Source organism: Amyelois transitella, chromosome 25 (assembly GCF_032362555.1).
Source record: "Amyelois transitella isolate CPQ chromosome 25, ilAmyTran1.1, whole genome shotgun sequence".
In the NCBI taxonomy this organism is placed as follows: domain Eukaryota; kingdom Metazoa; phylum Arthropoda; class Insecta; order Lepidoptera; family Pyralidae; genus Amyelois; species Amyelois transitella.
Genome location: NC_083528.1, coordinates 2,909,098 through 2,932,514, shown reverse-complemented (window position 1 = coordinate 2,932,514; position 23,417 = coordinate 2,909,098). Strand labels below are relative to the sequence as shown.

General features: G+C 33.1%; 1 protein-coding gene across 9 annotated transcripts in view; it reads left to right on the top strand.

Annotated features, from left to right (window-relative positions):
- LOC106138038 (twitchin) overlaps nt 1–23,417 on the top strand; it is a 112,986-nt gene that overhangs the window by 14,503 nt on the left and 75,066 nt on the right. For 3 of the 9 annotated variants that reach the window (XM_060951495.1, XM_060951489.1, XM_060951486.1), the window contains 38 exons: nt 310–411; nt 538–657; nt 740–910; nt 992–1,099; nt 1,187–1,288; nt 1,427–1,525; nt 1,612–1,704; nt 2,089–2,181; nt 2,290–2,373; nt 2,462–2,578; nt 2,679–2,774; nt 3,212–3,325; nt 3,463–3,534; nt 3,787–3,906; nt 4,488–4,592; nt 5,322–5,354; nt 5,861–5,923; nt 6,458–6,550; nt 7,074–7,124; nt 7,409–7,498; nt 7,598–7,693; nt 7,781–7,888; nt 7,978–8,025; nt 8,100–8,165; nt 8,248–8,301; nt 8,380–8,481; nt 8,575–8,658; nt 8,804–8,896; nt 9,083–9,166; nt 10,170–10,346; nt 10,659–10,862; nt 11,454–11,498; nt 17,923–18,067; nt 18,299–18,535; nt 19,023–19,159; nt 21,270–21,347; nt 22,420–22,545; nt 22,784–23,213. In XM_060951495.1, coding sequence (XP_060807478.1) covers nt 310–411; nt 538–657; nt 740–910; nt 992–1,099; nt 1,187–1,288; nt 1,427–1,525; nt 1,612–1,704; nt 2,089–2,181; nt 2,290–2,373; nt 2,462–2,578; nt 2,679–2,774; nt 3,212–3,325; nt 3,463–3,534; nt 3,787–3,906; nt 4,488–4,592; nt 5,322–5,354; nt 5,861–5,923; nt 6,458–6,550; nt 7,074–7,124; nt 7,409–7,498; nt 7,598–7,693; nt 7,781–7,888; nt 7,978–8,025; nt 8,100–8,165; nt 8,248–8,301; nt 8,380–8,481; nt 8,575–8,658; nt 8,804–8,896; nt 9,083–9,166; nt 10,170–10,346; nt 10,659–10,862; nt 11,454–11,498; nt 17,923–18,067; nt 18,299–18,535; nt 19,023–19,159; nt 21,270–21,347; nt 22,420–22,545; nt 22,784–23,213 — 4,240 coding nt within the window. Of the gene's footprint in view, nt 1–309; nt 412–537; nt 658–739; nt 911–991; nt 1,100–1,186; nt 1,289–1,426; nt 1,526–1,611; nt 1,705–2,088; nt 2,182–2,289; nt 2,374–2,461; nt 2,579–2,678; nt 2,775–3,211; nt 3,326–3,462; nt 3,535–3,786; nt 3,907–4,487; nt 4,593–5,321; nt 5,355–5,860; nt 5,924–6,457; nt 6,551–7,073; nt 7,125–7,408; nt 7,499–7,597; nt 7,694–7,780; nt 7,889–7,977; nt 8,026–8,099; nt 8,166–8,247; nt 8,302–8,379; nt 8,482–8,574; nt 8,659–8,803; nt 8,897–9,082; nt 9,167–10,169; nt 10,347–10,658; nt 10,863–11,453; nt 11,499–12,069; nt 12,112–17,922; nt 18,068–18,298; nt 18,536–19,022; nt 19,160–21,269; nt 21,348–22,419; nt 22,546–22,783; nt 23,214–23,417 lie in introns of all 9 variants that reach the window. The other 6 variants (XM_060951494.1, XM_060951493.1, XM_060951488.1 and 3 more) reach the window with 5 other exon arrangements.

Here is a 23,417-nt window from a genome sequence, read left to right as displayed (position 1 = left end):
TGTATCCAAACGCAATGCATACAAAGCTTATAGTAAAAAATTGTCTATAGATATGAATGTACTTTTATATAGAAAAAAAAACGAACTCTTAATACTGAATATAGAATTTTGAATTTCATACGTTAAAAAAATATATATTATGAAGTAGAAAACATAATATATGTAGTAGTTATATAGTTACATTTTCCAGAGCGTGAACGATGTAAATAAATTTAGCGATAGCCATATTGTGATAACTTTATTAATTGTAATTTTTTGTTGTGAGTGTTGTGTTAACAAATAGATGTGCTAAAATTGATTTGAACTTAGGATGAATTCGAGTTCGTCGATGATTACGAGCGACCAGTGCTGGAGAAATACGAAAAGATTACACCAACGCCACTCGACAAAAAAACAAAGGACACACAGAAGGTAATCACACTACATTACACTCCAAAACTCATTACAATGAATTAAAATTAAACTGTATTTTTTTTCAATTAGTCATATTTTTATGATAAATATTCACACAAATAAAATAACATTACGTTCGAGCAGCCAAAACGCGCGTCCGTATCAGAAAGTATAAGAAGTGAACAAGATAGTGAGGAAGAACCATCAGTCGCCGCTCCAGTGCCAGAGAAAAAAACAAAAGTGGAGCCAAAGGAAGATGAAAAGGTATAACATAGGTTTATTTCTAAAAATAAACATAAACAATTTACATCACTTTGTCTAATTAAATAATATTCCAAAAATATAGGTCCTAGAAAAACCAGAATCTCGACGATCCAGTATCAAAAAAGGTGTCCCGAAACCAGAGGAGCCTGTAGATGAACTTTCTAAAGTGAAATTGTCCAAGGCACCGATCAAACCTACGGAAGACAAAACCGAAGAGCCACAGGTCGCTAAAATAAAAAAATCTGCCAAAAAGGTAAAAAATAACGATTGTAGTAAGATAATATCAATATAATAAACATGCATAATTAATAAAATGATAATCCGTTATGTTTAGCCCGAGGAGTCAGACTTCGTGGATGACTACGAAAGACCTGATCTCGAAAAGTATGATAAAATGACGCCTACTCCAACTGACAAAAACAAAAAGCAGAATGGAGTTCAGGTATACTTCATAAAGGTACTTTTGTTAATTTGAAGTAAAGTTTTAAATAACCATAAAATTTAAATAAAATTAACTGTAAATTTGTAGGCGGAACCTGAATTAGTTGATGATTATGAACGTCCGGAACTAGAGAAATATGAAAAAGTAGCTCCTACACCTAAAGATAAACGTCGTTCTAGTGAGACACAGGTACATATCAGTGTTGTTATAAATGTAGTTATGTACTTTATTTAAAGCAAAGTAGAGTATAAAGTGACATAATAGTTACAAAAATAAAAGCTTCTATTTTATGTAGGAACAAAATTAAAGATACTATTTTATGTATAGGATGAGACCGATATAATGAAAGGAAAAATTAAACCCAAAGACAAGGAACCCGAACCGGAAGTGCCAACTCTTAGAAAACGGCCTGTTACCAAGGATAAGGTACATAATATTTATTTTAAATAAAAAAAACATATCGTCGTCTTTTAAGGAGCTTGAATCTTAATAATTTCATAATTTTTCACTAGGAGGAAGAGAAAAAACCAGATGAAAAGCCAAAAGTAAAAACAATTAAGAAAGATGTTTCTGAACCTAAAAAACGAACCACCAAAGAGAAAGAGGTACAAAACTACAAACACAATACACAACTTTTCAAAAAATTGATTGCACTTCTTTACTTTCCACACCTCTGTTTCTTTAACACTACACTAAATTTCACAGAATTCCAGCTTTACTTGACACTTCTTACAATTTTCTCCTTAAATCTCTTCGCGGTGCATTTTTTTCATATTTCAGTTATTGTTATTTAAAGAAACCAGCAGACGTAAGTATGTAGTTCTCGCTTTAACGTTTTGCATGGCAAAAGCTGTTAAAATTATGCTTTGCTTTTCTATGTTATAATTTTCAGCAAAAGGAAGGATGACCATAATCGTTGATAATTTTTTGGCGACAACACACGATTACCTAAATTCTTTTCAAATACTCATGTCACTATATTTTTAAAGGTCGTCGTAGATGAGTTTGTCGATGATTACGAGAGACCGGTTCTTGAAAAATATGAGAAAATTACACCGACACCACTTGAGAAAAAGAAAAAGGTATACCACTATACTAGCTTTTATAGCTGCTTACACAAACGCATACTGCTTCGCAAAGTTACTGAAATAAAACAAAAAATACAGCAATAACACAAATTTATTTATTAGGATGACAAAGCACCTGAAGAAGAAGTGCCATCAGCCACCGCCACTGCTAGACGACGCTCTGTTAAGGATAAAGACAAACCTGAGGTACGACTTATACCCAACATACTCATACAAATAATTATTAATAATACATGAACTATATGAAAACTTAACATATTAAATGTTTCCTTAGCCAATGGACGTTGACGAAAGCGTCAGTTTGTCCAAACCAAAGGTTCCAGGCAAGCCAGGAAAGGAACCTGAAGACGTATCTCTCACACATAAAACACCAGCAGAAATTAAACCAACGGTTCGTACACTTTCAATAAAAACTTCTTATAGTTGTATAAATAATAATATTCATTTATAGTGACAAAATATATTTAAACAAATCATTATAACCACTTTAGGAAGACCAAGCTGAGGCTAAACTCAATGTCAAGAAACCAGAGATCGTCGAGGAAAAAACTCTTAAGAGACCATCACCTAAAGACAAGGGCACAAAGGTACTATGAAAACTTCAATATAAAGCGCTTCGTTTAAATTCCGATAGAGTAAAAAAGACATAAAAATATACATGAAAAAAGTTAAAAATTACAAAATTATTCGCAGACAGAAGTTCTGAACGTCGACAATAATATTGCATTTACTGCACCGCCCGTTTTGAAGAGACTTTTTATTTTGGTTAAGGTATCAGCATAAATATAAATATAATAGCAAAAAAGTAGCAAAGCACAAAATTAAATAAAATAGCTACAGTCACAGATTCAATGTATAATCACTGTACCTTTACACTTACTTAGACTTGTATAAATCTTTTATTTTGATAAAAAGCATTATGAGAATGTGAATTTATTCCATTACATTTTAAAGCCACAAAGTACTGTGGCCTTTCTTTATTCTTTTTATTTCTACACATTTAACATATTGTGATTGTGGCTAGGGTGAGGACACTGAGGAAGCTGTCAGTCTCACGAAGCCTCGCACCAAAACCAATACCACCGCTCCCGAAGAAGCCTCCCTTACACAAAAAACACCTGCCAAGAAAAAACCAACGGTACTGACCATTTCACTTTTATTTATCTCAGCTTTATTGTTATATTCAAGAAAGAAACCAATTTTAAATACATAGCTTTGAAACATCGAACTTGACACTTTATAAGTGTTAATAAGAAAATAATTAATTTTCAATAGGAGGGATCGGAAGCAGCACAGCTCAAAGTAAAAAAACCAGCTGTCGTTAAGAAAGGAGATGACGAAGAAGAGGTAGAAGTCTAGAGTTTTAGTGCTTTCGCTTCATATGACCATAGTCAGGACTAAAAAGTGTAAAAGCTGAGATAACTAAAAACTTTTTACTAATATTTTGGTAGATTAATCTAATTGAGAAAGTGTGATTTTAAACACATTATTTATAATTTTGTTCACAGCGCATTACTAAACTGCAACTAGTACATGACAAGCGTCCTTAATATTTACAATTAAGCTTTGTAGTTAATCGTTTTTGCTTTTATTGTTTAGGCTCCTCTGACTGTACAAGATGGTAAATTCGAAAAACCACAGCTAAAGAAAACAGTTGTTAAGAAGCCAACAAGCAAAGCTAATAAAGCTGAAGCTGGAACTAAAGACACTGACGACGGGGTAATCACGATTTCAAAATGTTTATTCTCCTATAGTGCTATCTATTGTTTCTCTCTATTCTGGTACACCTGATCATGTTTATACTTTGTACAGTGAGCACCATGTATTGACGACTTTTCCAGCACTAACACTTTCAATTTTACATCCTTAATCAAAGGCACTGTCAGATTTGGTCGCAACTGGATTTTTGAGTTTTGGAAGTCAACAGTTTCTTCGTGGTTGTTAATTTGTTCGAGTCGCACGTCGCATGCTTTGTGTGTCTTCGTTGTATGTTACTTTTAATGGCGATGAAAATATTGGTAAGTATAATACTGATTTCATTTGACTTATTCAATTTGATTGTGTAATCTGTAGGAATCTTAATTCCGACTAGGGGTATAATATAGCCGATATACTTTTACACAAATTTATATTTTTCTAAATCACGCCTGCTTTTAGTGTAGCAAATTTAGTAGAATTTTCTCAATAATATTCAGATCAAACTGAAGTAAAGGACTATGGAAACAATTTCTATTGACTTTTATCTAGTGCTAATGCAACCAACATTTTTGCCTTATCTCACTTTTTATATAAAATTTCAGATGGAACTCGACTTTGTCGATGATTATGAAAGGCCGGTTCTTGAAAAATATGAAAAGATAACTCCAACACCCACAGTTCGAGAAAAGAAAGAAAAGGAACAAAAGGTAAATAGAGCGATATGTTAACTTAAATACAACTCCAGTACTTCACACAACGTTGACAAACAGACTTTAACATAGTAATAATTAAAAATAAAAACATATTTTTATATTAACTAGCGACCCGCCCCCGCAAAATTATAAATGTTATTATACATAAAAACCTTCCTCTTGAATCACTCTACCTGTTACAAAAAACCGCATCAAAATCCGTTGCCTATTTTTAAAGATTTAAGCATACAGACAAATAGACTAAAATAGCGACTTTGTTTTATACTATGTAGTGATTTTAACTCACGGTGAAATTACATATAAAAGGGTGCATGTAGTTTAGCAAGATGTCAAATGTTATAGTTTTTAAAATTCTGAAATAAAACAGGTTACAATGATGGCTCAACAAACTCAACGAATAGAAGTGAAGGTATAAATGAAACCCTAAGTGTGAACCCTAATAACAGCTTGACCCTACATTCGTGTCCTTTGATGATACAAAGCATCCGTCATTCCTGTAATTATAGCCCTATTTATGATGTTACGAAAATGAACAAAATTCGCAACCAAATCATTTTCGAAATTTTATGATTTTGGTTTATGTTATTTTTGCACTGTGCTGTCCCCATCAAATGTTGTTCATTTGTAAATACCCCTAACAAAATATAGAGAAACCTTGTGTCATTTAATACCTATATTTTGTTCTTTATGCTAATCAATTGTTTTATATGTTGTCCCTTTTAGACTGAAAGCAGGAGAACATCCGTTCAAAATGAGGTAAGTACGAATTTACAAAATATTTTTCCAACTGACACCTTATATTTTTTTTTAATTCTTAATTTTCGACCTGTGGCCATAACTGAACCTCTTTTCTATCTTTAAGATATAAAGCTTAACGTGGCCTTTAAACTTCTGGCCGTTAGCTTTATCTACTCCGTAAGATACGTGGCTGTGTATAAAAAATATGAAAATTTAGCTTTCTGGTTGCCAGGATTGCCAAAGCCAAAAGTTCTACCATGCTATTATAAGAAAGAGAGGTGTGATTTAGTATACCTATATTTAATACAAGTGGCCCACTATGGCTTTTCCCGTGGTACATATATATAGCATTTATAACTCGCAGATAATTTATTTTCTAAAGGTGAAAGAATTTTTGCTATCGGTTCAGTATTTCCAAAGACAAGCCAAATTTACTTTATAAATAATGCACATTGAAATTAAGTCACACAAATAGACTACATGACATAATTTAGGGCCATCTTAACTATGTTTTAAATTTATAGGTCAAAGAAGAGGTTACTACACAGAGCCGGAAGAGCTCAGTCATTGAGAACCAAGCAGTCAAGGCAAGTACATAATTATTAGGTGTAAACCTAAGTTTAGTTATTAAAATTATAGTGACCGGCGGCTGCTGTGGCGCAGCGGTACTACGCTTGTCTGTGACACCGGAGGTCCCGGGTTCGAATCCCGGTCAGGGCATGATGAGAAACGAACTTTCTCTGATTGGTCTGAGTCTTGGATGTTTATCTATCTATGTATTTATTATAAAATATAGTATCGTTGAGTTGTTATCTCGTAACACAAGTCTCGAACTTACTTCGAGGCTAACTCAATCTGTGTAATTTGTCCCGTAATGTAATATATTAAACAAAAAAAAAAGTGACCTAAGTGGTTCAACCAATTTAAAACAAAAAAAGGATGGGTACGCAAATTAATAAAAAAAAAATTATAAACAATCAAAATTTTGTGATCTCAATCGAAACTAAGTTGAAAAATTTCCTTTACAAGTTTATCTCGAAATAGAATAACGTTGATAGCGATAATTATTTGATATCAAATGTCAAGATTAAAAAATTATACTTTCTCCCTTGCAACTGTAGCTAACAAAGGAAACAGCTGAAAGCAGAAAGTCATCAATATCATCGGTGGCAGAGCAACAACAAACTACAGCCCTTAAAAAATCTGCTCAAAAGGTAAATATGGTTAAAAAATTTAAAAGCAGTAAACTTTTAATGAAAAAAAAGTTCATATTGGGAAAGAAAAGTTAAATTCATAAAAGCAAAATGTCAAATTTAAAACAAACAGATGAGAGAGTTTTTAAAAACATTTAGACTGACTGGATTTCATAAAAAAATTAGTTTATTCTTTTTGACTTTTGTTAAATATTCAAGCACATACCGCAAACCGCTAGAAATAGATGTTGCAAAACCCTGCAGCTTCAAAGAGTGTTTGATGAACCCTTGAACCTTACACAGAAACATCTGCTTTATTTTCTCCAGCAAAGATACAGCTATCAAAAATATCCCCATTGAAAATATTTGGAAGCCTTTTGATTTAGATCATTATTAGTTGAACACTGTAATGACTAGCCCTATCACTGTACTAGATTAGAAATTACCACTGTAACTTAATCAAAACACACGCATTACTATTTATTATCCAAATGAAAACACGCTACCCCTATTACGCTTAATTACTCCTAATAACTTTTTTTAGACCATCATTAAGGAACCAGAATCAGGCGAACTGAACCAAATCAAACTTAAGGTAAGACCCTGGGAATCCACAATGCATGAAACATTACTGTACTGTATCTAAATGTAAAACTTTATCTTTTTCTGTCCTTCCGAATAGAATATGAGAAAAAACATACTATTCTATTTTCTTTTTGTAAATAATACTCTATGTTTCAATTTCAAACAACCTTATTTGATGAAGTGTGTCAAGTAAATAACGAATGTATTATAGATTTTTGTGGTTAATCTATGTTAAAAAAAAGTGATACACAACGATAGAAAGCACCAGATGTAACAAAATGTTTTTGTAAATAGGATGACGCAAAGACGATAGAGGAGAAGGTAACACCAGAATCGTTCGATAAGCCTTCAGAATTATGGCGACCTACGAAAACTGACACACAGGTATATACACTATTACACTATACAAATCACACACTTAAAAATTAAATTCGTAAATCAAAATATATGATAGATATTAATAAAGAAAAATATTTACATCAGGAACCGTCAAAGGTAGTTCAGACCAAAACAACTGACGTGAAATCAGGTCCAGAAGATAGACCAACTGAAAGGCGTCGACCAAGCAAAACTATTGAGGTAGTATCAATACATTATATAAACGATAAAAATTTTCAAGTTTATGTCGTATCAAAATATTAATAAAAACCATATCATACTATTTAGGAAACAGAGAAAGTCACGGAAATTACTGAAAAATCGGAAACTAGAACCAAAGTGACTGGCGATAAACCAAAAGAGCCAGAATCTCCTCGACGGCCAAGCAAATTAGAGGTAAATTTTAAAACATACAAGGCAACTCTGAAGATTAATTAATATTTTTGTCTATACTATAATATTAAAAAAATATGTTCGTTAATCAGGTTACCCAAAAAGAGGAAATTACGGAAACAGAATCTGAAAAACCAAAGGTATATAAATACTCCTTATATTTGTTTGTTATTTTTTTTAACATTTTCAAATTAAATTTTAAGTATTTTATTAGGAACCGGAGGCACCTCTAACTCCCAAGCAATCTCCTTTCCATTTAAGAAAGAAATCGTATGTTGAGGTAAAATTTTGCTTAAATTTCTAATATTGATATATATTTATAATTTTACATTATGCCTTAAATACCTATAATAATTTCCTAGGAACCCGAGTTTGAAATAAACGGCGAGTCTCATTCAGAGAGTCCGTTGTTAAAGGTAATAAAAAACTGCTTTTCAAAAAGTTAAATATTTACAACAATTCAATAATTTCTAACGTACAATACATTTTACTAGGAGCCGGAAATATTTGTAGAGGAATCCAAACCAGAAACTCTAGGAAAACCAGTACAGTCACCGTTTTTCCCTGGGAAGAAAAAGCCTTTCCAAGATGAAGAGGTAAAATTTCACGGTCCAAATAAATACTTATCACATTATTGTAAACACTTTCACTTTTACTCCAAATTTCAAATATTTGCTATACTTTGATAGGTTCCAAAACTTGGCACACCTGGTAAACAAGAAGTACAAAATGAGGTTCCATTTTCATGGAACGTCATACCAGAAATACCACAGGTACACAGAACATACTTCACTATTATTTTTTAATATATATATATTGAAATAATTAAGAACATATTGGATATAAACGAGAAATCACTTGAAATATAAACGATATTCTAAATTACTATCTTTATTAAAACAACATAAACATCTTCAGGCCGAACAAGCACCAGAATTGGAAGACAAATATAAACCAACATTACTAGAACCCTCTGATACAATGACACGAAGAAGACCATGGTCTCCTCAGGTAGACACACAAATAAATTCATCTAATCAAGCAAATGACTTTCAACTAAACGCATTCTTGACTCTCATCAAAATTCTAACTTACACAACATTATTGGCTTTCACACAAATTCATTCAGCACACACGATTGGTTTAACATTTGCAAATGATTTCGTATGGTCGCCATTAATATAATTTACTCTGTAGGCTGATTGGATAGTGGACGAGCCTATAGCAGCAACACTCGAAATACCACAGCTCGCTTTTAGCAGCCCAGAAACACCTGAGGAGGTATAGGCCGGGTGGATTGTGAACGGCACAATATTTTTTTCAGCACATGCACCTATAGTTTTCTGATGTGATACAGCACCTCGCACACGCACCGAGTAGAAAACAATTGTTGTAGCAAAAAAATATGTTAATGACAATTTATTTGAACAATAACAATTAGTTATTAATAACAGTATAATTTTGCACCAGTAGTAGTTAGATTGTAGGTAGTTTACACTTAAGAGTAAGTATAAATGTATCAAGGTAAATGTTTATTAGGTAGATCAATGTCCTTAACAAAATATGCCATATTTGCACATAGTTGTTACTTCACTCTCTTTTTTACTACGCTTTTATTGTTAATTACAAACTTCCTGCTTTGCTTTGCTTTTTAACGATCCGTAACTCCAATATTGCACTGTATCTAGTTTAATTGTACTGTATATTTTGTTTTTATAAATACAGCAAATGTGAAAGTAAGTATTTATTGCATTTCAGGTAAATTAGGGGTACGATAGTTTATTAATTTATATGTTCACCAAACTATAGCAAGGAAATTCAAAATATTTTTTTTTATGTTATGACGTAATGCATATAATGCAATGCGCTAATCTCATGAACTACTAGTTCGAATTGAAAAATCTTTTTGCGTCGAATAGACCATTTATCGAGGAAGGCTTTAGGCTATATAACATCACATTGCAACTATAAAGAGCAAAGAAATAATGAAAAATTTGAAAAAAAAAAACGGGAAAAATTTTAATCCTTGAGGGCTGTAATGATGGCCAAAAACATAACATAACTATTCGGATGAAGTCACGGGCACAGCTAGAACTTAATATTTTAGATATTGCATAATTTGGTATTATAATAATCATTATCATTCACGTGAAAGTAGAAAGTAGTGTCTTTTTCATTTACAGTAAAAGACTTAAAATCAAAAAATGGAAATATACTGAGTCAAAACAAAATCAATAAGAAAAAACCAAATTTACAAACAGCTAATTAACTACATCGCTTACAGAAAGTGGCAGTCAAAGAAGAGACAGTACAAGAAGAAGCAAAGAAGGCAAAGGTCACATCAGTCAAGAAGAAGGCCGAGGATCTGCCCGAGATTGCCGACTATGACAGGCCTGACCTTGAGAAATATGAGAAGATATCTCCAACACCTTCAACTAGGGACAAACTAGAAAAAGACAAGGTATTACAATCAAAGATTATAATTTATGAGTCAGAATATAACTAATCAATTGCTAATAAAAGCGGGTTTTAAAATCAAATTATTTATAAGACCAATTTGAATGCCACATAAAATACATTAATTATGTAGCATGTATTACATATGCTCGTTACACAAAAAAACACGGTGTTCTGTAATTTTCTTTCCATCTTGAAATTCGATACAAATCTGAAATATCAGCGACTCAAGATTTGTTACAAAATTAAGAGCTTTTCTTTCCTGAATAATTGGAAGTTTATGTGTCAAAAATATCTTACACGTCGTTTTTTGCAGCCAATTCCTAAAGTACCTGAAATTAAGGCGCCGGATGAGAAACTGGCTGCACCTAAGATCGAGGTGATACGCGAGAAATCTCCCAAACCCGAGATGCCAAGGAAACCATCACTGGTGCCCGGAGCTCCCGTCGGAAGGCGAGGTTCTCTCATTCCTCCACCAGAGGAAATGGGAAGACGACCTTCGCTTATCATCAGCGACGAGGTATATATTGCCAACAATAATAACTATAACCTATATACTTATCTTTTAAAATTTTACAACGAATTTAAGTTTCAACGTTTTGAAATAGCAACATACGATAAGGTATGAAAAATAAAAGAACATATTTTTGTCCATTTACATTTATATATTGTGACGTCCAAATGTAGCATAGAAACCGTTTACTAAAATAAAAATACCAAAATCTTCAAAAGTCAATTCAATAACGAAGGCACAATTTTTAATATTTTTTTTCATTCAAAGTGATTTTGGTATTTTTAATTTGTTATTCCTACTTGAATACATTTAGTCTCCCTATGTAGTTTAGATACCCTATTCTCTCAAGCCGAACCCTTAACATTAGTTTGACCTTAATTCCAAAATTTGCCAGTACCACAATCATCTATAAAAAGATGAAGCTTTACAATTCAACTGCTTTAGTAGCAAAAATATATAGTTTAATGGTTTTATTCATAGAATCCTTTGCTCCCCGCTTCTAGAACTATAGAGCCACTCGGTAGCAAAAACTAGCAAAAATATTCTGACGATGTTTATTGTAGAGATATTAAACACCGTACAAAACGTAATCCACAGGAAAATAGAAAACTAAGACCTGGTGAGGTGGTCGAAGAGAAGAAGGTAAAAGCAAAAAAAAATGCTAAAAGTATACTTGAATGCTGTCCGTTACATTGCCGTGATAAAGATTTAACGTTCAAAATTAATGCGTTTGCATCTGACGCGGTTTACAACACAATTGCGTATCTGGATAATCACATAAATCTGGACATCGTTATCAATGAAAATGTCGAATGAGAGTATGTTATTATCCAGGGATTTGTTAAACGTTTTGTCGTCAATAGCACCAAATCTAAACAGCACATTATTGTGAAGACGCGCACACGAATTGCACAGCTTGTTGGCACGTCCGCACATAATAACGGTCAAGTATTGGTCGTGGTTTAGGAAGTTACAGATGATTCAGCACACTTTAAAAATGGCTCACATCGTGCTGTCACGAAAGCCACTAACAATGTAAAACTTGTATAACAAAACGCAAAACGTAACGTAATAACTCTTGCACATGCTGGTATTCCTTTGCACTGAATAATAAGCGTTTAGGTAGGTGCATAGGATTCAGGTTCGGCGGCAGAGATAGGCACTTCATTATCAAAATATATAAGGGGATATTATCAATATTTTTTAACAACAGGTCACCAAATTGCGTCCAGGAGAAGTTTTAGACGACAAAAAGGTGAGATCGAATGGATCTGGCCAGTTTAGGTGGACGCTGCTCGCTTTGCCAAGCATTTTGAATTTTATTTACTGTTATATTTTTATCTTTTTTTATTTTTACATTGACATCACGGACAACTTTGTCTTATCCAACTACAAATATTTTACTGATAAATTACACCCACACCACTTAATTTTTAAACATTTACTATCAAAAAATAGTAAATAGTTTGCCCTTTCTGCGAATTACTGGAGACATCAAAATTGATAAAATTACTGAAAATACTACGATCTCCAATCTTTCCTCCTTTAGAGACTATGATACTCTTTCAATTCTTTTAGACCCCTTTAGATGTTCTTATATCCCATAGTAGTTGCCGCTTTGCCGTCCAGCAGAACTTTAGACGAACTAGCTGGAAAATTGTTTGGTTTTTGTTAATGCGAGGTTAATTTTATTTAGGCATTGTCTTTTTTATAAGACGACAGCATATTAAAATTTGACCTCAAGTTAACTGCTTTTTAGATTTCTTTAGGAATGGCTTTAGTTTTCCTTAAACCCGATAACTGGTTTTAGTTTTAATTTCCACTAATCAATAATTCTAGTTGCCACATGATATTAAAATGTGTATTATAGATATAAGTTTTACACTCGCACAAGTGAAAACAAACTTACAAGACTATGAAACTAACATGAACCAACACACATTTGAGTATTTGTTTGAGATAGACCACTCACACGAATTACACATCTCACAAACACCTTTTATTACTCATACATAATAAATAATTAAACAATAACTCGATTTAGCACAGGACACCTTTTTAAGTTTTAATTTATTCACTACATTAACAGAGAATGAGTTACTAAAACGAATATTTTTTTCCAAAAAAGAAACGCAGCAGGCCCGGTGAACTCGCGGAAGAGGTATACAATGTGTGAAATATATATGTTTAGATTATATGTTATAGAAAAAATCTCTTTTAGATACGTGGCTAACATAGTATTTTTCCCAAGTGATTAATTTGAAGTAAATAAAAACATATGAAAAAAAAACTCAATTATAAGATGACCACACATTTTATGATTGGTATTGAGATTACGTCAAAAAAGATCATATTCATTTTTGGACCAAAAAGAATTGTATATACGTAAACAAGCTACTAACAACTGACGCATAACACTATGTACCAAATAATAACCATTATAATAATTTAGAAAAATGGTCGCATGTTTCATATAAAATATTCATGTTATAATCCTATCCGTGCACGTTAGTAAAGTAATGATAATCAAGGGCACAAGAATGCTATATTCGTTGATTCCATAAGATACTTCGATATATTTCAGTGCAATAAAATTACCTGCTTTAGCACCAAATAAATATAGTCATAATGTTCAACTTCCATGATCTGATGATATAAGCGTTAAACTTTATACAATTTAGGAAAATACATTTAACATATTTATTGATTTTCAGTGGAATAGCAACTTTAGTTAAAGATCAAGGACGTTTACATAAAGATGCCACAGAACATACAAACTGCAAGGTTGCGAAACAAATAACTTGAATAGCAAGACGATGCCGAAATCTAAATATGTCACACGCAATAATTATAAATCAAACACATTGAATATAGAAGCGGAAGCTAAACAAAGATTCTATAATTAACAATAAATAATTTGGATCTACGGCCAAATGTTGTAGCTATGACGCAAATAAAATAAGTAAAATTTATTTGTTTATTGTTGACTAAGCAGATCATATGATAATTTCAATTAGTATACTTGTACGTATCATAAACTTCAATTAAGTTGATAAAAAAAACTAAATGAAGAGCCAATTTTGAAACACTCTTCTATATTTTCTTCCATTAATAGTTACGATGGTGTACACCTTGGGGTTCGCCCGCGTATAATTAAAATACCTGTTAATTCCCTCCCCACAGGAATTTACGAGGTACAAGAAGAATCTACATGCCTTTCGAATGTCAAAACTGAGGGGTTTGAATATTTAGATTAGTTAAAAAATTATAAACTATATTTCTAATGCGAGGTCCAAAAAATATAAAATAAAGCTCATTGGCAATACAAATAAAAATATTTTCCGAGCAAGCGCAAAGCAAATGATGCACACCTGTTCACGTCTCCGCCAATGACGCGATGCTCTTAATGAACTAGACGCAGCCAGTGCTGATGCATTATGATTGATTGTTATTCTTATAAATATGAGTGCAGAAATTAGGCCAAGAGCGTTATGAGCTGATCTTGAAACGTTCTCACCCTTAACTGTGACGGCCTGCCAGCCCCGGTGAATTATGTCCGCCGAACTATTGTTAAAAAGACATAAGTCTTCCTCGTGGCCAGCTGTCACCGTGTGATGGTCTGTTGAATAGATGCTATTTAAAATGAGGTAAAAATAGACTTACGAACATTTTAGGGTGTAGTTAAAATATTTTGGCGAGTGACGTAAATTAAAAAAAATCTAATCCATTCATTTCATTTACTTATAGTTTTAGATCAAATATAATAACTTAATCTAAAAACTTCACTAATTATAAAATGTTTACATAAGTACTACAATTAAACACATCGAATATTATTTAAAAAATAATAATTACTGAGCTACAAAAACACTGCTCTGTTCAATGCATAAATTCAACAAACAATATCCAATGAATGTCCAAAAATAACGTGCCTCTAATAAAACACATTTTATTTTAAAATTACCTAAAAATGCGCGTGGGCATCTATGCAGACGATGTACGAGTGTTGTTATGCATATTTGGATAATACAACAATGTCAAGCATATTTGGCAGGACTGCAGTCACTCTTAGCCATCAGTTCTCTAAATCGATCACAGCTTCGGCAGGTGAATCACACAATATATTTGTTTTTTGAACAGCTATCTGAAACAAAACGAGAGTCACAAGTCTGAAATTCTAGGCAGGACACAAGCTAAAAGATGATTTTTAGTCTCTCCTCTAATTTTATAGAAGAAAGGTATAAACAGATAAAAATATCGACGAGTTAAACCTATAAATAGATGCAATTCCTTGATGCTCGTCTCAAAATCTATCACCTTGCTAACTATGTAGCTATGCAGATATTTCAGGCATTGCGTCTCTTGCCAGCGATGACAATGCTTGAATTATAAACGTCCGCTACGGTGATGCCAATCAATCTCATTTTCTTACGCAATCAATCTCATCTAATTTATGAAGCAAGAACGATACGCGTCCCTTAACAAATTTTTCGATACGATCAAACTTTAGCTGCCAACTGTAGACCATCGCTCTAATGTCAATATGTCTTTAAACTACACGATGCGACTAAAAACCGATTAGGTATAGACAAGGCGACTTGAACGAGAATATCATTGGCATCTAAATTGACAGCCAAATTAACAGTAGCGGGGGATAGATTTATTCGACTGGACATGCACTGGAGTTCCTACAGGCGCCGCCAATGGACTCGTTGAATCAGCAGACTTCTGACCAACTTTACATACACGTACCAGTCGTCTAGGAAAACACTGCACTGGTGGCTCACCTTAATCTGATAATTAATTGAATTGGTCTGCTGATTTGTGCTGTGCACAAATAGAAGTACTTGCCCCGCGCACACCTCTCGCCCCTCCGAGGCTAGGCGACCACGTCTGCACGACCCCTTCTTCAGTCTTTTGACATTCGCGCCCATTTTTAGATGGAACGATACTAACGAAATATATCCAATCGACAATTACGACGACTTAAAAAAATCTAAATCCATAAAAAATAGTAAAATAAGAAATCGTATAAAAATAGAGCATTTAATATTTAAACTTTCATTTAAAATGGATAATTTTAAGAAAACTGAGGATGCTTTTAGAATACTTTTTAAATATATTAGTGATTTTAGTGAACAATATGTGTGATTTTATAATGAAGCTGTGATTATTATAGACTTTTCTGGAAAAGACAATCATTTTGGATGTATTGTGGCATCTTAGTTTTATGTGACTAATATCATGGCGGCAGTGGCTAAGAAACCACTAGCTCCGCTTAAACCAAAGGCAGGTGCCGCTGCCGATCCGGTAAGTAGAAGAATAATAAGGCTTTATATGTTGAATGTTAATTGTTAAATGAGATATTAAAGGACATCAAACACAAAATCCAGTTAATAATGTATACTTTTTCATTAAAACTTAGAATTATTATATGTTTAATTTCTTAACATAGGTATCATCCCAAAAGCGATTAAGACGTAGTCTCTGAATATTTTAATTATTTTTTACCATTAAGTAAGAATTTTGCTTTGCGATCATGTCCTCTCCTCACTCACCTATGCGTTACTTTCTCAGTTTTATTACTTTCGGGTCCAAGGATCCTTTTTCTCTACATTTAATAATCATCGGCTTGTATTATTTAGATTCCTTTGCGATCATACATACATACATACATACATAAAATCACGCCTCTTTCCCGGAGGGGTAGGCAGAGACTACCTCTTTCCACTTGCCACGATCTCTGCATACTTCTTTCGCTTCGTCCACATTCATAACTCTCTTCATACAAGCTCGGCGGTTTCGGGTACTTTTGACCTGACCCTTTACCAGGACGTCCTTTGCGATCATCTTAGCGTGTTTCTTAATTAAATGTGTTCATAACTGACATTAGACCTAGAAAACCGCTCTTTAAATTTAAATGGATTTGTTTATCTACAAACAAATATTTATCTAGGCATTTCATCACTACACCTGAACTTTTTAACGAGTTTGGGTAATACTTAAGAAGATTAAATTATACATACAGCAGATGGAAACTGAGATGTAATAACTCTTATGATGACAAATCACCCAGTGGCACCTGGTTAGTTATTATAATACTCATATTAATATTCGCTAATAAATTAGGTGATAACTTCTAACATACATATGTATGTCATAAATTACTCAGACGTAAATAGGCTGCACGGAGTAATTGCAATAATTAGTTTACGCCTTGACTAATTCTAATACTCCAAATTTGTCATTTTGAATTTCATCCAAAGTTTAAAGTAAAATTTCGAATTTCCAACATACCTGAACCTGAATAAGGTGCCAAATCAAGGAGCTCAAATTATAGAGAAAGAAACTGGTTCAGACATCCAAAGTGATGAAATTCTTGAAAACATATATATTTTTCAATCCAAATATATATAATTGAGTATAATAGCATTTTGATTGTAGGGTTGAAATTAGTATACGCTACAAGTTAAACAGTTTACCATTTCCTCAATTTCAAGCATATTTGTAAGAAATAATTATGCGCTAATGTTTCATTGCTGCTCCGATGCTTAAGATTGGAAAATATTATAATCATTGTCATAATTTGATAAATATCATCACAGCACTTGTGCCGCATTTGTCAGGAAGTCCAGATCTTCATTGTCAGGTCATTTGGCTAACGTTTTGAATGTAACACATCTGTCATAACACATTTGTACCGTGTATTTGGTTACTAGTGCAAGAATTGCGGTCTAAATTTAATAAGTGTTTTGTAACTATACGGTTTTGATGTCCTTTATTTTATCTATTAATTCTGTATTGTTGTATACAATTTTTTAATAACGCCTTTGTAAATTGAAATAATAACTTGAAAAATTTTTATCTGTTTAAAAAATTTAAGTATTAAGCAATTAAATTCGTTTATTACACAAAGATGGTGAAAATTCTAATTTGTTGTTTTCAAGTTTTTGGCGTGAATAACTGAAACTATAGAAATCTTTAAAAAAAAACGATTTTCCGTGATTAACATGTTGTCTGTCTACACTCACACCTGCCTTACATAACGATCTCTTTGATGATGTAGCGACGAAAATCCGGAGACGCCAGGAGGCCGTCGGTTCAGGATCTGGAAGATCTCATTAACAAGCCTTCAGTTCCGCTGAAACCAATCGGCAATGAAGGACCTCCTGTTATTGTGGACGTGCAAGAGAGCTATTCAGCCGTCGAAGGTTGGTATATAAAATCTTCGTACTTGTGTTACTTAGTTACGAATCAAATAATTGGTTATCTTTTAAAAAAAAATACCTACTTAATGTAAACATTTCAATAATTGCGACAAATATATTAAGACCAATTATTATCATAGTTCTAATAAACGAAAGAAAATAATCACTCAAAAGTTAGATTATTAGAGATATGAACTTTATGGTATATTTCAAAACATATATTACGTCGTTCAGATCAAACTGGCTATCTCACGGTACAAGTGGAAGGCAACCCGCCTCCCACATTCAAATTCTACAAGGGGGTCACGGAGATCATCGAGGGTGGCCGCTTCAAATTCATCACTGATGGTGAAACCGGTCTGATCACGCTGTGCATGAGAAAGGTGAAGCCCAACGATGAGGGTAAATACAAGGTCGTGGTCAGCAACATCCATGGTGAAGACTCTGCTGAGATGCAACTTTACGTGTCTGGTGAGTCTGAAGGTCTTATTTAAAAACTTGATGCTTAATAACTAAAACTAATTTCAGGATTACGTATCGCCAAATAGCAATAGTACGAGGAGTTTACATACATAGTTTTTTTTTAATATTTGCACTCAAATTTCTGATTGCAATATACTTTCACTATATTGTGCTACCAAATTCAAAGCAATATTTTTTTTCTTTTGAGTTTATTAACTTTGAGTCATGCTGAAATCGCGACCCGCCCGACATCGTTGTTAAAGAATATTACAATTTCTATCATACATAGTATGCAAGGATCGTGACAAGTGGAAAGATTGGTCTCTGCCTATCCCTCCGGGAAAGAGGCGTGATTTATGTATGTATCATGCATAGACATTTATGATTATGCCGAACTAGCTTTTACACAACGATAAAAAGTCCTAAGATATGATTCATATTTTTGTGTAGGTTCGTATGTACTTTATCGTCATTTAATGTTAATGATAACCTTTAGACTCCAGTGGTATGGACTTCCGTGCCATGCTCAAGAAGAGGAAGTACGCCAAATGGGGCGAGAAGAAGGAAGACCCGGATTGGGGAGACCTCAAAGAAGTGGACAAGCCAATTCCGCCACTAAAGAAAGTAGAAAAGGTAAGATGAAATTTTTAATTGTGTGATTTTTTAATTTTTAAAAGACCGGTTGTTCAAAAAGTCATTTTCACTTATGTAACTTTTGGTAAAGTAAATAAAATCAGCATTATTTTGGCTATTATAATTTTACAGAAAAGTAGGTAATCTGTGGTTAAGATAAATACATTTTATAAACAATTTTTTTTAAATGTCAAATTATAATATGCCAGTAGTTAGATTAAATAATAATAAGGCTTTCTTTTTACAATTTTTTTTTATATTTGACATTTTGTATAACATCGTATGCATCTCTAGGGCTTAGAAACTGGATATTTTGAAGAAGACGGCTTCATAGTGGTTGTTTCCGAAGGGGTCGAGATGTATAGATTCCCAGCTGATAAGCTCAGCTCTGGACACTGGTCATGGATTAAGGTCCTCGGTATTCTAAACTGCAGCATCACCGTTCATTCCATCTTACATTTCAACTTCTATTTCCACTTCTATAAATTCTTCTTCTTTCGACTTCGTTTCGTTATCTTTTTCGACTTAATACTCTCTTTAAATTAAATAATAAAATTAAATAAATAAATCAGATAAAAATATATTTGCATGCTTATTAAAAAGTTAAATCAATAATGCTTAACAAAAAGATAAAACGTGCACAGGAAAATATAAGTCATAAGGTCTTAATACATAAAAATGACATAAGTCTGATTGGCATATTTACATTGGGCACGTAAAGGACACATGTGAAGCTTATTTTCTTACAATATTGTCAATAAATTCTAACAGCATGGCTCAATGGCTAATGAAAACGGTGTTTACCATTTTTTGTGTAAGTACATTCAATAAATACTAAGCTTCAACAGTTTATTTAAATTCCAAGACACTCTAAAAATAGCGAATAAAACTACATATTTATAGATTTTGTAACAAAAATTAAAAGTTTTTTACAAATTTTAAATAAGTCGCAGTAATAGCTACTAACTTAGAGACTCGCGTCTAAAATATAGTTCTTTATTTACTTACCGCAAGACATCAGTAACCAAACAAATCATACGTTCCATATCATGCAGATCACGCTTGATTTTACTTTTGCTCTAAATCATCAAGGCTTTCTTACCAACGTAAATAATGACCTTAATTTTATAAGTAACATCTATTGTCGGTTCTAGGGTATCTTTGAAATACGGAGACGAATGTCTCTAAGAGAAATGATACCTGATTGGCCCGCTTTGATGGAGACTGTAAAAGTTAAGGTTCGATAAAAAGGAAATTTAAAAGCATACGATAAAACTGGGAGCATTGTGCCCTTTTGAAATAATGACAAAGATAATGGAAAAAAATGTACCAAAAAGTGCAGTTTGAACAAATTTTAACATTCAGAATTTCAAGAGGACATAAACACTCTTTTAAATAAATGGAATTATAAAATGAATGATAAAATAACTAAACTAAAATTATCCTCCGAGGTTATCCTCCTCACTCATGTAGATCACCTAATGCTGACCATTTCCATGACCATAAAGTACACAGATTTACCTTTGTAAGACATGAGGCTGGTAATTTCTGAGCGATTTAAATAAACAATGCATTAAAACTGAATTTTAAAATAACTTGCACAAGTTTTTGTATTACCACTTCACGTTTCTTAACTTACACATAATTTTCAGGGAATGTAAGTGGAATGAATTTGATGATTACGTGATTTTTCTTTTGGGATTTGTCCGTTCTTTGAATTTCCAGGTTCTTGACGTCGGATTAAGGAGCTTCTATCACGTCATTAATATCCAAATTTAGACCTCTTTCTTCATTGACATCATTATTAATTTCAGCTGATGCATCCGGTGTTTTGCAGATGTTGGATTTTTAATAATCTCGTGATATATTTACATGTGTTTTTGTTGGTAATAAGCACAGAATATTGATAATAATAATGTTTGGTGACCATTGTGAGATTGTTACGCTTTTGTTAAACATTATAATTGGCAGTTAAAATCCAGTCTGGTAAGAAATTGCGTAAGTTTGTTAGAGCTATAAGGTTTGTGAAAAAGGCGTGTGCAAATTTTAGGGTCCAATTGATTGCAAGGTAAAGTTTAAGAGTTTATTAAGGATGATGGCTGTTTTATAGAGACACCATAACCGAAGGCGATCGCTCGCGGAGCTGATCCCTGATTGGCCGGTGCTGCACTCGTTCAAAAGAGACGAGGTTTGAGGCCGAAAAATATAAATGCACAGATGACACGCGCATCTTGTGTTGTATCACCGGAATACGTACTTGTCGCACAAACACTGTAATTCTCACTTTAGTTGGATGATTATGTAAAACTGTCAAGTGTTTTGTATGAAATATTGATGGTTAATTATTTATTGTTATTTTCATTATAGAAAAAAGATTTAAAATATTGAGAACAATATTGAATGTACCACGAAATAATTATTATTGCTTTTAAAGAAAGGTAACGCCTTCAAAATGTATGCCTTAAATACACTTCATTTCTTTATCATTTAGATTTACAATAACCAGAGCACTCATTATGAAGATAATAGAAATAAACCAGGAAAATGAAGATTTAGAGAAATCGGTAAACAATAAATTATTTGGCTCTAAATAGATTTAAAATTACACATAACTTTTCATCATTGGATATTCAAACAAAACAATAATTACTCAGTTTTACCTGATCATTATCTATAGCGACAAAATCACTTTATATTCAATGTATAGTTAGCACAACCGTGATATTTTTCTGCAACTCTACTTCTTATCTTATCGCAAATGCACTTCTTCGACAAAATCTATATTTAGCACTAAATGTAAATTTTCTACAAAAAATCTAGCAGTGCACTACAATAGGTATCTAACGGTACTTTACGATGTTGACATTCCTAAAATGAGAAGTTTTTTTGTCATAATCGTTATAACTTTCACGTCACTTCTTTCCAAAAAAACATTTCAAGTAGTTAAACTTTTCATTTTCGGATGACATAAGAACAAAATAGGAAAGAGCAAAAGGAAAAGGAACTGCACAAACCTTCGGAAATGAAACACTATTTTTGTACAGACGCATGTATTTTGATTTAAAGTGATGAGGAAAGAATGGCTGATGCTAACGCCTCGGTTACTACACGTTAGTTTTCTGCATTAAAGTCACGTTGACCACCATGGGAGTCCGTCAACGAATCTTCGTCAGCACCAAAGCTTTGTAACTAGCACCCTTGTGAAGCACCTGATTATTTTAACGCACGACTGGTACATTAATAGACACGATTTCTTTCAGAAACAAGAGTCATTCTTGAAACCTCTCGTTGATCAATTTGCTAAGGAAGGCAAGGATAAGAAGGTGGTCTTCGAAGCCATCTTTACTAAGCCGAATGCAAAGCCGAAATGGTTCTTCCGTAAGGATGTAAGTTTAAATTGTTTTTTTACTGTAAAATAACTAAATTTATTAATATATGAGTGACTGATTGTTTCAAAATACGAGTTTGTTTGTTAGTTATATCTTTACTGCACAGAAATTTACACAGTTACAAGAAAGAATACAAAGTTATTTAAAAAAGAAGTAACGTCAACTCAGATCCCTAATATCTTATTGATTTACGTAGGTAAACATTAGTAACAAAATTAATTAATCTCATTCATAGGAGTTATTCCCGGGATCCAAGTACAAAATGACGAACGAACAAGATTCTTACAAGCTGATCATCATGAATCCCAAAGTAGAAGACACTGGTAAAATCACCATTGAAATAGGCGGGATCACGTGCACGGCGTTCTTGCAAGTCGACGAACCTGACCCTACGTACACCTTCACGAAACCGCTTAAGAAGACTACGAGTGGATACACGAAACACGAAGTAGTCTTAGAATGCGCTGTATCTAACAGTCTTGCTATCGTCTCCTGGTGGAAGGGAGACTCCAAGATTGAAGACGGTGAAGATTTCCAGATATCTAAAGACCTATCTGGAGTGTGCAAGCTCGTTATTAAGAGTGCTAAATTGGAAGATGCAGGCAAATATTCGTGTAGAATCGAAAAGCAGCCTGACAAGACTGAGACTGATGTTAAGATTGTAGGTGAGTCTAAATAATCGCCCTTTGAAAATATAGTACCTATAATATTTAACATTATGTCTTGAAAGGGTCCGGCCCCCTCTACACAAAAAGGGCTCCAAAAGGACGGTTCAATTGTGCAGACACGAAGTCTACAGTAAGATAGAAGAACATTGTCTTTCTGATTGAAATTTATCACATAAAATTTCCTAGTCTGTATAAAGCTTG